We start from the raw sequence: 12,486 nt of genomic DNA, 5'->3' as shown, positions 1-12,486 counted from the left end.
CAGTCCAGTCTGGCCTTGGACACTTCCAGGGATGGGGCAGCCACAGATTCTGTGGGAACCTGTGCCAGGGCCTTACCACCCTCACAGGTAAAGGTGATGCCTGAGCTCACAGCCATCCCTGCTCCTGCTCAAAGCCCTGAGAAACCAACGGAACAGCCAAAGACATGCAGTGAAATCTGGAAGGCAACGAGCTGCCCCAAAAGCCTTGTGCTGCTGTGCACACACACACAGCCGGGAGGCTGGCCGGGTTTTGGTAGAGTTTTTTAAATACACAGCCTGTGCTGTGGTGAAACTGGATTTCTTGGAGTCATAGCCCTCCTAGGTTTACTCTGTGCATGCCAAAATTAGTACAACCTGTCCCTAAATACTATAATAAAAAACACGTAGTAAGCGCTTTCCCTTTATTTATGTCAGTGGTGGTTTCAAGCAGGATGAATCATGCTTCCTCCTTAGCACTCCCTTCTAATATGATTTACTATAAATACTGCATGGAGACAAGAATGAGGGAAGGTGACCAAGGGCAAAGCATGTGGAGTCCAGCACCATCCCCAGTGACAAAAGCATAAAAGCACATTCAGTAGTTATGATGGAGTGGCAAACCACATGCGGGTTGTAAGTAGTGCAGTACCTGGTGTGGAAATCATAAAACCACAGAATATCCTGAACCCAAAAGGATCATCAACATCCAAGTACTGCCACTGCACAGGACAGCCCCAAAAATCCCACCACGTGCCTGAGAGCATTGTCCAAACACTCCTTGAACTCTCGCAGGGTTGGTATATGGGAATCACAAAGGTTGGGAAAGATGTCCGAGAGCATTGAGACCAACCGTTTGCCCCCAGCACTGCCAAACCCACCACTAAAACACGTCCTCAAGTACCCCTACCACACGTCTTTTGAAGCCTGCTGCTGGCGATGGAAATGGCCTGGTGCTTGAGGCTGTGGGCTTTTTGAGTTTCTCTTTGTTTTTAGGCTCAGTTTCCCTTCTTTATAGGTCACCAAGGCGAGAGAGCAAGCACCTTCCTCCCCGCCACAAGCTGCAGAGGCATGAAGGTGCGTTTTTTCAAGCAGGAGATGCAGAGGCCCCCTTGGTGGTGTGCATGGCAAACGCCACAGCACGGCCCGTGCCGGCACCCGGCGCGCTCCCCCGCTGCCTCCAGCCGCTCCTCGCACAGCACTGAACAGAGCCGGGGTTATCAGCCCGCCTGATACACGCCGATAACAGCCCATCTCCCGCGCTGACACCGGTAACAAAGCAGGGTGTTTAACGCTGATTTATGGCGGGCGGGCGGGCGGCTCTAGCCAGGCTTTGCGCGCCTTGCCGCGCTCGTGCCTACGTGGAGAAGCTTCTCCTCAATCGCACATCGCTGGCTTGTTTGCTAAACAGCGTGCCAATAAAACAGCAATGAGACAACGAAGGCCAATGGGAACCTGAACCAGCACAGCAGGGCGCGTATCCAACCATAATCTACTTAAAATCAGTTAAGAACACTACAGCGAAAATGATCCGGGCGGCCCTGGCCCCCGGCCAGCGCGTGAGCGCGGGCCACAAAGGCTCGCTCCCACAACCCAGATTTTAGGGCAATGCTCCCTCCTTCCGATGCAGTGACCTCTTGCCGAAAAGAGGAATCGACCTCTTTTGTGAATGATGTGGTCCAACAGCACTTGTGCTCGTTCAGAGGTTCCTGCTGCTCTGCTGTCAGCTCAGAAGTTACCCAGAGCACTGCCAATGCGAACCAGTGTGATCCCAACTGAAACCAAGTGGTTCAGGCATGCCTCAGCCTGGATAAAGATTATCCAGAACGGACACACGGGTGATGCTCCTGAAAACCCCACAGCAGGCCTGAGCAACTGGGGTTGAGCCTGGGAACATAAGCAGATGTCACAAATGCACTGGAAACTCATCAGCGAATGTTAAAAGGTGTCTGGCCACACGAAGACTCCCCTGCCATGTCTGCATTTATTCCAAAGAATGCAAGAACCTTTTCCTGCTGTTCCTATGATATCCTGTCTGAAATTCCCTTTGTGCCACCCTCCCCGTTTCAGCTGGTACCTGTCACACCACTAAACCCTACCAGGGCCACGGTGCACACCAAGCTTTGTCCAGGTCACCGGCTGCAGAGCGGGATGCAGATCCCTTCCAGCAAAGGAGGGAGCGATGCTCTGCAAAGGACTGATCCCACCATAAAGTGCTGAGCCAGGCCGGGGAGAAGAACCCCTCATTGGCAGAGTGACACAAGCCAGGACTGCCGGGTGAGGAGGAATGAATGGAATAGGCTAATTTACACAGGAAGTGAGCACTTACCAGACCCTTCATCCCAACACACAAAACCCTCTGCCATATCTGGAAGCAATTACACCCAGTTAACATGATCTGCCTGCCACTAAAATTAACTGCAAACAGAAATATTTTTCACTTTTGCAACAGGAGATGCCATGGCCCCGTGTTTGGCTGCCGGGAAATATTTAGTAATTACTCATTTAAAGCCTCTCTTGAAGCTGTAAAGGGGGGTAGGGGGGGGAATAAAAGAAAAATCTTGCTAATTGCAGGCAAAAAGGAAAATGCAGATCATTTTACTCTATCCAAGGAAAACAGATTTACAGACTGGTGTAACTAAAGAACCAACATCCCGCAGAAGCAGGGAAGGCTGCAGGAATGCTCTGTCACCAACAGCCCAGGCTGCTCTGCACCACTCCCATGCTCCACAGGGAAAGGAAGAAAGGGTGGACAGAGCCACCCCGAACCAGCACTCTGAGGGGCCCTCTGTATGGCTGCAAAGGCATTTTAACCAACATCACTGTGTGAGGTGTAACAAGGGCTGAGGATGCTCTACAAATCTCATCGAGCTGCTGCAGCAACAGCCAGCTCTGGGGAAAAGCCATCCAAGTGTCCTCAGTGCAGCAGGTTTCATGCACTGGGGTCCTGGTGGGTAAGGGGCTGCACACACGCGGAGGGCAGGCAACGACCCCGTCACGCCCCTGGATGTCCCTCTGCAAGGTGTCAGAAGCACCAGGCATCACAGCCAGGAGAAACCAGAGTTTCACTGGGCAGGGGGAAACAAGCAAACGAATGAACAAAAAACCACACAGAAATAGGTGTTTTCTGACGGGAACCTCAGAGCTTTGCTTTCAAATGCAGTGCACGCATAACTAAACTGATGCAGAGTAATGGATGGAATAGTGTGGAAGCCAAAGGGGGCTTTTCTCCCTCCACACTTGGAGCTGAGTATGGAAATGGTTAAGTCACCCACTGAATAAATCAAAAGTTCAAGGCTGCAACATACCACGTTGTATTCCCCCTCTGCCCATGACAAGAACCAGAGAGCCCCCGAAATCCCAAGCATCCTGCGCGGGGTCTCGGCCAGCGCTCACAGGTTACACGCTCGGGGTCAGCGCTGTGGACCTTAGCTGCAACATTCATTTCCTGAGCGGGGCACGTCCCCCTGCCCATAAAGCTAATAAGAGCTTCCTCGCCCGGCTGCCCTGCACCGCGGCCCGGCAGCCGGGAACGCTGGTTTCCATTAGCCCCTTATGATGCCAGGTGCCACTAATAAGGCCCATCAGCAAGAAACAAGAGCTGCCAGGTCATCCTCGAACTCTGGAAGTAATCATGGGCAGAGTTTGGGGGGCTGCTGCCCCGGCTTTTCCTTCCCTCCCCGCCTTGCTTTCCATTTTTTCTCCTTTTTTAAAGTTGAAATTGCAGTGGAACATAAATTGACAAATGCTTAAAATAAAATAAAAAAACAACTACTGTATTCAGCGACTGAAATTAACACTAATAACATCTCACAAAGCACTTGGGATCCGATTTATCACGTTTATTGCTTTAATGGTACACTGCATCTGTTTCTCACTGTGACATGCCGAGCAGTGCCAATGTGCCTAATGGCATTAGCAGTACAACGCTCAGCTAATCCAGGTGGAGAGAGGGGAGGTGAGGCTGCCAGAGGAAAAGCCAAAGGCTGGATCCAGATGGGAGGCTGCAGTTTTCCCAAGCAGGAGCATTTCAGACTGGTGGGAGCATCGATGCCTGGCCCTGAACACTGGTGCTACTGGTAGCAATCAGGCAGATCCACTGCTTTTCTGTCCCTCGATGGGAAAAGGGCACAAATCTGGAGTTTGGCGTGCAGTGGCTGGCCAGCAGCCATTGGGGCAGAGTGAGCCTCCTTACCCTGTCCTTAAATCCTCCACTGGCGCACACACATCTTGAGCTGACGGCTCAGCCACGGAACCTCAAAATGCAGAACAGAGCCGAGGGTTGGCATGGAAGCTTTCCCCAAGGTACATCCTCCCACATGACAGTGAGGACAAGCACCTTCCTCCCAAAATCACTCCATGAGGAGCAGCCACCCACCACTGGCCTCCACTGGCCTCACGACACGATCACCACGAAAGCCCTTTTGCTTTCCAGACCAGCATCTCCATCTCTCACTGACACGTGCTGCCGGCAGCCGCATCGCCGTGCCGGGTGAATGCCCGAGCAGCGTCAGCTTGGGATCTTCGACTGTGCCATAAATGAAGCGTATGGGATCACATCCCCACTGGCAGCCTTCCCACTCTCTATTGCTTTATGAAAGGCATAGTTTAATTTTTTTTTAAAGTTTTAAGGTATTTAACTTCCCGATGACAAATTATGCCAGGCTCAGTTGGCAGCTCAGCACAGCTCTCGCCTTGCAGCTTGGAGGTTTTCCTTCACCAAACAGCCCCCAAAAGGGCCACTGAACTATGGCTTTTTTGTCTGCAATTAGAAGTGACGATCAATACTAACATTAGATTAAGTCTGAACTTTGCTGAACCCAGAAGGAAATCTTTTATAAAAAAAATTAAAGACTCGACGACTCAATCTGCACTCAATTAGTCAAAATCATAAGCTTGGTAAGGGAGAAAAAAAATGTATCACGCAGCAGCCGGTGGGTTCAGGGACCTGAAAATCCCGAGCAGAGGCAGCACCAAGGCTTTTGGCCACTTGGCCCCCCAAAGGTCACAGCTCAGCGCTCCTGAGTATGACACGGCACAGACAATGCTGCCACGAGGCCAAGGAGCCATGTCACCTCACTGGGCCAGGGCAGATGACTGTCCCTCGGGCACTGTCTGTCACCCAGGGCCAGTGGCCCCCTGTGCTTGCCGAGGCCAGGCCAACCCTCTGCTCTCCTTTTTCCTGCACGTGCTTCCCATACTAATGAAGACGGGAACAACACTCAGAAGGCTCCAAGACTATAAACATATATGTTTACACTTCTATAGGCATGTGTGTGGGTAAACAAACAGCCCCACCATATGCATGGGCTGCCTGTGCTCTGCAAACAGGCTCGGCAGGCGCCGGCGCACCGAGAAACGAGCGGCGTTGGTGCTGGGAGGCTTCAGGCTCTGTCACCTGCCGGGGCTTGGCACGTGGAAGCTGCCACACTGCAGCCAAACACCCCGTGGAACAGGGAAGTACCCCCGCCCCTGCCCCTGGCCCCAGCTCACCACAGCTGGGAACGGCTCTGATCGGGCATCTCCGCCTCGCATCAGGGTCGGAAAGCAAAACCACAGCAGCGAGTGCACGGCAGAAAGAGGTCAGCGAAAGTCAACGAGTGGCACCGTGGTGCCCCTGGCACATCCTGCCCCCCCTCCAGCCGGTTGGGGAGGGGGTCCCCAGGCCCCCTCACCACCAGGCAGTGGAGCAAAGAGGAGCCCGCAGCCAGCACGGTGCAGCTGCCACCAGAGCTGCTCCGGTAGAGAGCTGCAGATCCCAACCCAGCGCAGATGCTGTTTAACAGCTCCATGAATACAATAGGATCCCACAAATCCTCCCCAAATGGTAATTCTCACAACGTATTAGAAAGCAAACACTATAAAAAAGCCACATGAGACCCTGTCTACACACAAACCGCCTGGGATTTAGACTTTGGGGGCCAGGGAGTGAGTTCATTGGACTGTTACCCAATGCCTTTCAACATGGACGGTCTTACAGATCAGTTTAAACACGGCTCAAAGGATTTGGCTAACCCTGCAAAGTTTGCCAGCACCAGGTAATCAGTCTGAAAGCAAGAACAGGCAAACAGAGTTTGGTGCTGGCTTCAGCAAGTGCCTTTAAGGCTCCACTGGCAGGGGCCAGTACTGAGCTCCGTGCTCCAGGCAGACCCCGAGCCCCGCGGAGCACGGCGTGTGCCCAGCCTCACGATAAGGATCATGAATAAGTGAGAAATAAGCTACGGTTGCAGCCGCGGCTGTCAAAACAATCTGAGCCCGGGAAGGCGCAGTGAAAGAGGGGCTGCTGTGCTGGACAGCTGGGCCATGCTCCCGCATCTCTCCACCACGCGGGGAAGGATCTGACCGCGCAGCTCTCCCTCCCTCTGGACAGATTCACGGCTGGCGACAGAAGCCTCCGGACAGCCCCAGCATCGCCCTGCACTGCGGCCACAGCAATTGCTGGGCGGAAAGGGAGAGCCTTGAGGCCGTGGTAGAAAGACACGTTAAAATTCTCCCTGAGCCCTCACTGCAGCTCTCCCGGTGACGTTCGGTCTGCATCACTGCACGGCCGAGGTGGCTTCGGGGACGTAACCAACGCCAGCCCCAGCTCTCCCACTTGCCAGAGGGGGAAACAAAGCCGAAAGCGGCTGTGCCCCCACACGGAGCCGAAGACCCTCAAGGGGTGAAGGCTGCTCCCCGCAGGGTCCACGCGGCACAGCGAGGGGTGACGCTGCCAGCACTCGCAGACCCGCGCAGGGCTGAGGATCCCGGCTCGGCAGCGGCCGCCCTGCACCCGGAGCGTTCACGGGCTGAGCGGACGGGGAGCCGCTGCTCCGGCAGCCGACAGCAGCGATCCCGCCGGCAGCACCGACTGCCCCGCCAGAGGCGCGCCGGCACGGACACCGGCCCCGGAGCGCCTTGTGTGCATCACGACTAATTAACCTGTTGATTCATTAAAAATCTGACAGGGTGCGCGGCCAGGGGAGGCAGGGAGAAGCTACGGCACCATGCCGGTGATGTCTTCCCCAGGCAGGACGCTGCCGTCCTGTCGCGGGGCTGCAGCCACACCGGGGGCCAGAGCAGCGCTCGACGGAGCACGTTCAGAGCCATGGGATTTGAGTGGCGACGCCGATTTTGGTGTGGTAATTAACGTGGCTTCCTTCTCCAGCCAAATCAGGGAACAAACCCTGGTCCCTGAAGCACGACCAGGAGGCAATAAACAGCGGAGCACTGAGCTCCGTGTCAGTAACCACCACCACGCTCCCACCCCGCAGCAAATCCCCAGGCAGCGGGGCTGGGAGTGGGCACACAGATCCCCCCATCCTGAGCAGGGGAGTCCCGGAGCCGCATCTGCAGCCACCGGAGGTTCAGCCCTGGACCTTCCCCGCAGGGACAGACCCACGGCTCTGCGGCAGCCCGAGCCCTCAGCGCTCGCCCCGGCGTTACCCAGCCTGACCCCCGAGCCGCTTTGTGCAAAGTGTAACTGTTCCACAAACCGGAAAGCTGAGCAGCACGAAACCCCCCAGACTGGCAAGTCACCACAGGCTGCCACCACTACCCGTGCCGGCGTGCCCCGGCACTGGCACAGGAGGGACCAGCTCTCGGCAGAGAGTGGACGAGTGCTCTCTGCCCCCACTGCATCTCTCCACACGCAGATCCCTAAACTCAAAGGATAGCAACTGTGAGCTGCCTGGTTGATGCCAGTCAGGGAAACTGGTGGGGTTTATGCTCGCAGGAAACACGATGGTCTCAGCTCATCTGGGCTGTCCCCAGCCAGCACTCGCTGGAAAGAACCTTCTGGCATGGTCTCCAGACCTGGGGGAGCTGCAACAGCCACCCCTCTGAGAACGCTACTCCACAAGCTGGTTTTGGGGTACACGATGGAAACTTCGCACCAGCGCATATGATGCTCAACCAGAAACAGAAACCCCGAGGTGAGATCCCGGCCGCCCGGTGCAGCACGCCACAGCACGGCCTCGGCACTCACCTGTGCTGCTCGAGGGTCTCGTTGTCCGGCAGCTCTGCCCCACACACGCTGCACTGCTCGCCCAGGGCTCTGCTCTCTGTCTTCATGCCGGCTGCCAGCTCCCCCAGCTTGCTGAACAGCTCCCGCTGGATGAAGCCCTGGGGCAGCAGCCCGCCATAGGCGCTGAAGTCCATGGAGACCGCCAGGGCCGGCTGCACGTGCAGGGCGGACGCCACGGTGGGCGGCACGCCGAGCACCGGCTCAGTCTTGTGGTTCGGCAGCAGCGAGTAGATGCCCAAGGGCTTCTCTCCCGGGGCAGCGGCGGATGGCTCCGGCCCCAGCGGCAGCCCCTGGCCAGGCTCAGGGGGCGGCTCGGCACCCTCCTCACGGGAGTAGTGCAGTTCACGGGCACTGGTGATGACACTGCTGCGGGTCGGGGTGCCGGGTCCTTCCTTGCCCTTCTCATCAGGCTTCTCCCCACTGGAGGCACCGGGCTCGGCTGTCCGGGGGCTGTCGTGGCTGGAGGCCTCGTCCACCTGCATCGCTTCAGTTTTGACTTCGGCGAGGCCAGAGGGGCGGCGGGTGGTGGCAGAGCGTGAGTCCTCGGGGGCACTGGGTGGCAGGGCGCCCTGCAGCAGGGACTGCCCGATGGTCATCAAGCTGTCCACCGCCGCCTTGGTGGGGCTCATGGAAGAGAGGGAGCAGTAGGATGCGGAGGCAGAGGGGCTCTGCTCCAGTGTGGCTGCAGGCAGGCTCTGGCTGGCCATGCCAGCATAGCCACCTTCCTCACCAGTTGGCTTGGAGATGAAGAGGCCCTTGATGTACCTCGACTTCCTCTCCTCCTCTTCCTCAGTGGTGGTGGTGGCACCTCCATCAGCCATGGCGACCTCGGTGTCATTGTCCTCAGAAGCCTGTATAGTCTCCAGGATCTTCAGGCACTGCTCCTCCAGGTACTCTATTTCCAGGATCTCGGCAGCATAGAGCAGGTCATCCAGGTCCTCGACCTTGGCTTGTAGGGTGGCGGTGTACGCGTACTCCAGGATCTGCTGGAACGTCTTTGGCGAGAGGAAGTCCAGGGTGTAGTGCTGGCTGTTGCGGTGGAAGAGGATCTCGAACATCTTGCTGGTGCAGGCCAGCACGGTCCGGTGCGCGTGGAACTCCTGGCTGTCCACCATGATGACCACGTCGCACAGCGTCCCCGCCAGGCGCATCTGGTTGGCTTTGTGCAGCAGCCCGGTGGGGTGGCAGGGGTTCTGCAGCTGGATCAGCCCCATCTTAGTCAGATCCATGGCACGCCCCAGGCTCACACATCAGGGTGTCTCGCCGTCGCTCAAATCTGGGACCAGCTTTGTGTGCCGACTATCTGCGAAAACAAAAGGCGGAGGGGGAGAGGAGCAGAGCAGAGCGGGAAAGGGGGAGCGGGAAGGGAAGGGACGAAAGAGAGAGAAAAGGGGAAAAAAGAGAAAAAAGGAGGGGGACAGAGAAAAGCCGGGGGGAGGAAGGAGAGGAAAAGGGAGCAAGGAGTAGAAGGGAGCGGGGAGGAGAGGGAAGTTAGCCCGCAGCCCAGCAGCGACTCGCCCAAAAGTTTCCGCGCTTCCCGGCGGATCCGCTCCCGGCGGAGCCGCGTCCCCGCCACCGCCGGCCGGGAAAGGCAGGGGAAGGAAGGGAGAGGAAGGTGCGCATCCCCCGCCGCCGCCCGGCTCCAGCTCCGGCCGCCCCGTCCCGCCGGCAGCGCGGCCCCATCAGGTGCGCGGCGAAGCCCCACGGCGGTCCCGGGGCGGGGGACGCGGGGGGGTCCCGGTGCCGCCCCCCCTCGCCCGCACTCACGGCGGCCGGCGGCTGCTCCGGCAGTTCGCACTGCCCGCTCTCATCGCCGCCGCCGCCGCTCGCCGCGCCGCGCAGCAAATCACGGCGGCGCCGGCCCCCGGGCCGCCCCGCGCCCGCGTCAGGCCGCCCCCACCCACCCGCCCGCCCCGCCCGCGCCCCCGCCGGGCTGAGTGCGGGCGCCCCCGCCCGGCCCCGCCCCGCGCGGCCCCGCACCTTGCGGGGAGCGGAGCGGCGGCGGCTGGACAGCGCTGCCGACAACAAACATGGAGGAGCCGCGGGCGGCGGCGGGGGGCCCGGCACCCGGAAGGCCGGCGGTACCGGGCAGCGGCACCGGGCGGCGGCGCGGCCGCCCCCGGCCCCGCTGCCGGCGGGGCTGCGCGCCCCGACGGGCTGCGCCCACCGCCGCGCCCGCGCCAGACAAAGCCGCCCCCCGAGCCGCGCCTGGGCGGACCCCCGGCCCCGGGGGTGGAGACGGTGCAAACCAACCCCAGAGCCCAGTTTGGGGTCCGGTGGCGGATTCCGACCGGGACCCGCGGCGTTTGTGACATGATGTGACACCCAGCACGTTGTCTCCCCCGACGAAGCCGGTTTTTCTTCCCCCCCGCCCCCGCGATAAAACGCTGACGCCGTGACGGCACCACTTGTATGTAGGGATGTGGCGGGCGCCGGCACCCCGAGACCGGCCATGGGGCTTTGCCACAAGGGTCGGCTTCGGGAAGAGAGAGAAACACACGGGGAGACGCCAGCCTCACCGTGACACCGACAACGGCACTAGGCAGCGGCACGGGCAGCGGGCCACGCTCCGAGGCAGCACTGTGTGCCCTGAGCATCCTCGGGCGAGGACGTGCGTGTGCCTCGGCTCCTTGGCGGTGCCCACGCTGATGGCACCAAGAGACCTGTGCAATCCTCGGGGAGGGGCAGGGTGGCAGCCACACAGCTCTCCCTTCTTCCGTCCCTCCCTCCCTCCCGCACCCGTGGCACAACACAGCCAGCGCAGGGCCCGGTATCGTCAGCTAAAACAACAAACACGGACGGCATTAGTACAAAGATACCCTTGGGGTAAAGCAGCGCAAATGTAATCTAAGGAGAACGTTATGGGGAAGTGTGTTTATAATTATAATGGGATTTAATGTACTTTGGGACCAGATGATAGCAGTCATTTAACGAGAACAGCCTAATAACGGAGGCCTCACGATGCACGGCGGCGCTGCGCGGGTTATTAGACGCGTGTGATAACGCCGCGCTCGCCCTACTATAGTTAAGGGTAAGGCATCAGCTTACTCCTATTTTTTCGGGGGTTATAACTCTGCTGCTGTAATTGGCAGAGAGCAGGGACGCACCGCACAGGCAGCCAGCGTGCCTGCAGGATGGGGTTTTTAATTGTCTCAAACTGCTTGAGTTCCTCCCTCTTCCAGACTTTAAAATCCAAACAGCTGAGAGGAAGAAATAGTGAGACACTGTGGTTTCAGGTGTTTGTTTACCCCTCTCTAACTTTTAAAAGGCTTGATTTCAGGACTGAAATTTTGCAGGCAGTTAGGGGTATGTTTTTAGTGTAACTCACATGAAATTAAGCTGCGTGAGTCCCATTAGCAATAATGGAAATCCCACGGCTAAATTCCCAGGCAGCATCCTGAAAATTAACCCCCCCCCCCCCAGTCCTTCCTGTCAACTGGTGCGTTGCACTTTTTGTTGCTCCTCTAATACATACAGTAAAAGCTACTGAATTGTTTAAGACACCAACTTCCCACAGCTGCTGTTTGCCAAAGGCAGTGACCAGCTTGGTGACCCCGACCAGGGACACCCCACATACGCTGGCAGTGGGGCTGCCCAGCACCTGCAGCCCACAGGTGAGGCCCACAGAGATGCTTGGCAAGCTACAACCACGGCCTTCAGGGTCATTTCCCCATGTCCTGGCATGGGACTCAATCCCTTGTCACTCCTCCCCGGTACCTTCCATTTCCCTCCCATGTCTCCCCATCAGTTTCCAATTTATTTACTTTTCTGATCTTAATCCCCACCTTGTAGTGTAACGTGTTTATTAGAAAGGCACCAGCAGCTAAATGAAGCCAAGCTGGGCTCTGTGTTAAGTAGCAGTCACGCCCAAGTGCCTCTCCATGTGCCATTACTCCGAGTGATTGAGGCAATTTCTTCCTCCGCCACGAGTTTCACTTGTAAATCTCTCAACCAGATACGGTGCAATGATGTGCTGCCTGGTGCGATTATTATTAACCTCCAGCATTAAACCCCTGAGCCGGTGGTTCCTCAGGAAGGGCTTTCTGTGTGAGGACCAGGTAAAGCATGGACATCCTTCCCAGAAAAATGAGGGATCCATTCAGATCCACTTCTAGCCCTCAGCCTGATCAGTTACTTGGACAGGGAGACATGAATGTTTACTTCCCCAGTGGAAACATCCTGGCCAGCAGCACCAGCACAGTAAGAAAGTAAATTCCTTGTTCAAGAGACTTAGTCCACGAAAAACATCCTGGAAGACAACATCAGCCAGAAGGTGCCCCAGCATCACCCACCCTGTACAAATGGAAAGGGAAGAGGAGTGGTTCCTCTCCATCATGCCCAAAACAACAGAGCTTCTTCCACTTGCTGTGGACAAATGCCCTTTTCCATCATGTACACTCCTCCAGGCACTGTTAGACACAATCTCCCCATTCCATCCCAGAGAGACAAGCAAGGACACAGCTCTGACTTCCCTGGCTTGCTAGGCCCTGACTTCAGCCCACCGC

General features: G+C 57.5%; 1 protein-coding gene across 3 annotated transcripts in view; it reads right to left on the bottom strand.

The window, feature by feature from the left end:
• The window catches only part of ZBTB16 (zinc finger and BTB domain containing 16), a 54,666-nt gene extending 44,838 nt beyond the window's left edge, over nucleotides 1–9,828 (bottom strand). Inside the window, exons 1-2 of one of the 3 annotated variants that reach the window (XM_066203320.1) lie at nucleotides 9,749–9,828; nucleotides 7,943–9,280 (exon numbers count right to left, since the gene is read on the bottom strand). In XM_066203320.1, coding sequence (XP_066059417.1) covers nucleotides 7,943–9,210 — 1,268 coding nt within the window. In that variant the 5' untranslated portion in view covers nucleotides 9,211–9,280; nucleotides 9,749–9,828. Of the gene's footprint in view, nucleotides 1–7,942; nucleotides 9,721–9,748 lie in introns of those variants that run through there. The other 2 variants (XM_066203319.1, XM_066203318.1) reach the window with 2 other exon arrangements.
• Between the last annotated feature and the right edge of the window lie 2,658 nt (nucleotides 9,829–12,486).

This window comes from Chamaea fasciata, unplaced genomic scaffold (assembly GCF_029207755.1).
Source record: "Chamaea fasciata isolate MVZ Bird 193981 ecotype frontalis unplaced genomic scaffold, bChaFas1.0.hap1 SCAF_24, whole genome shotgun sequence".
In the NCBI taxonomy this organism is placed as follows: Eukaryota; Metazoa; Chordata; class Aves; order Passeriformes; family Sylviidae; genus Chamaea; species Chamaea fasciata.
Note: the sequence above shows the minus strand (reverse complement) of the source record. Positions and strands in the feature narration are given on the sequence as shown.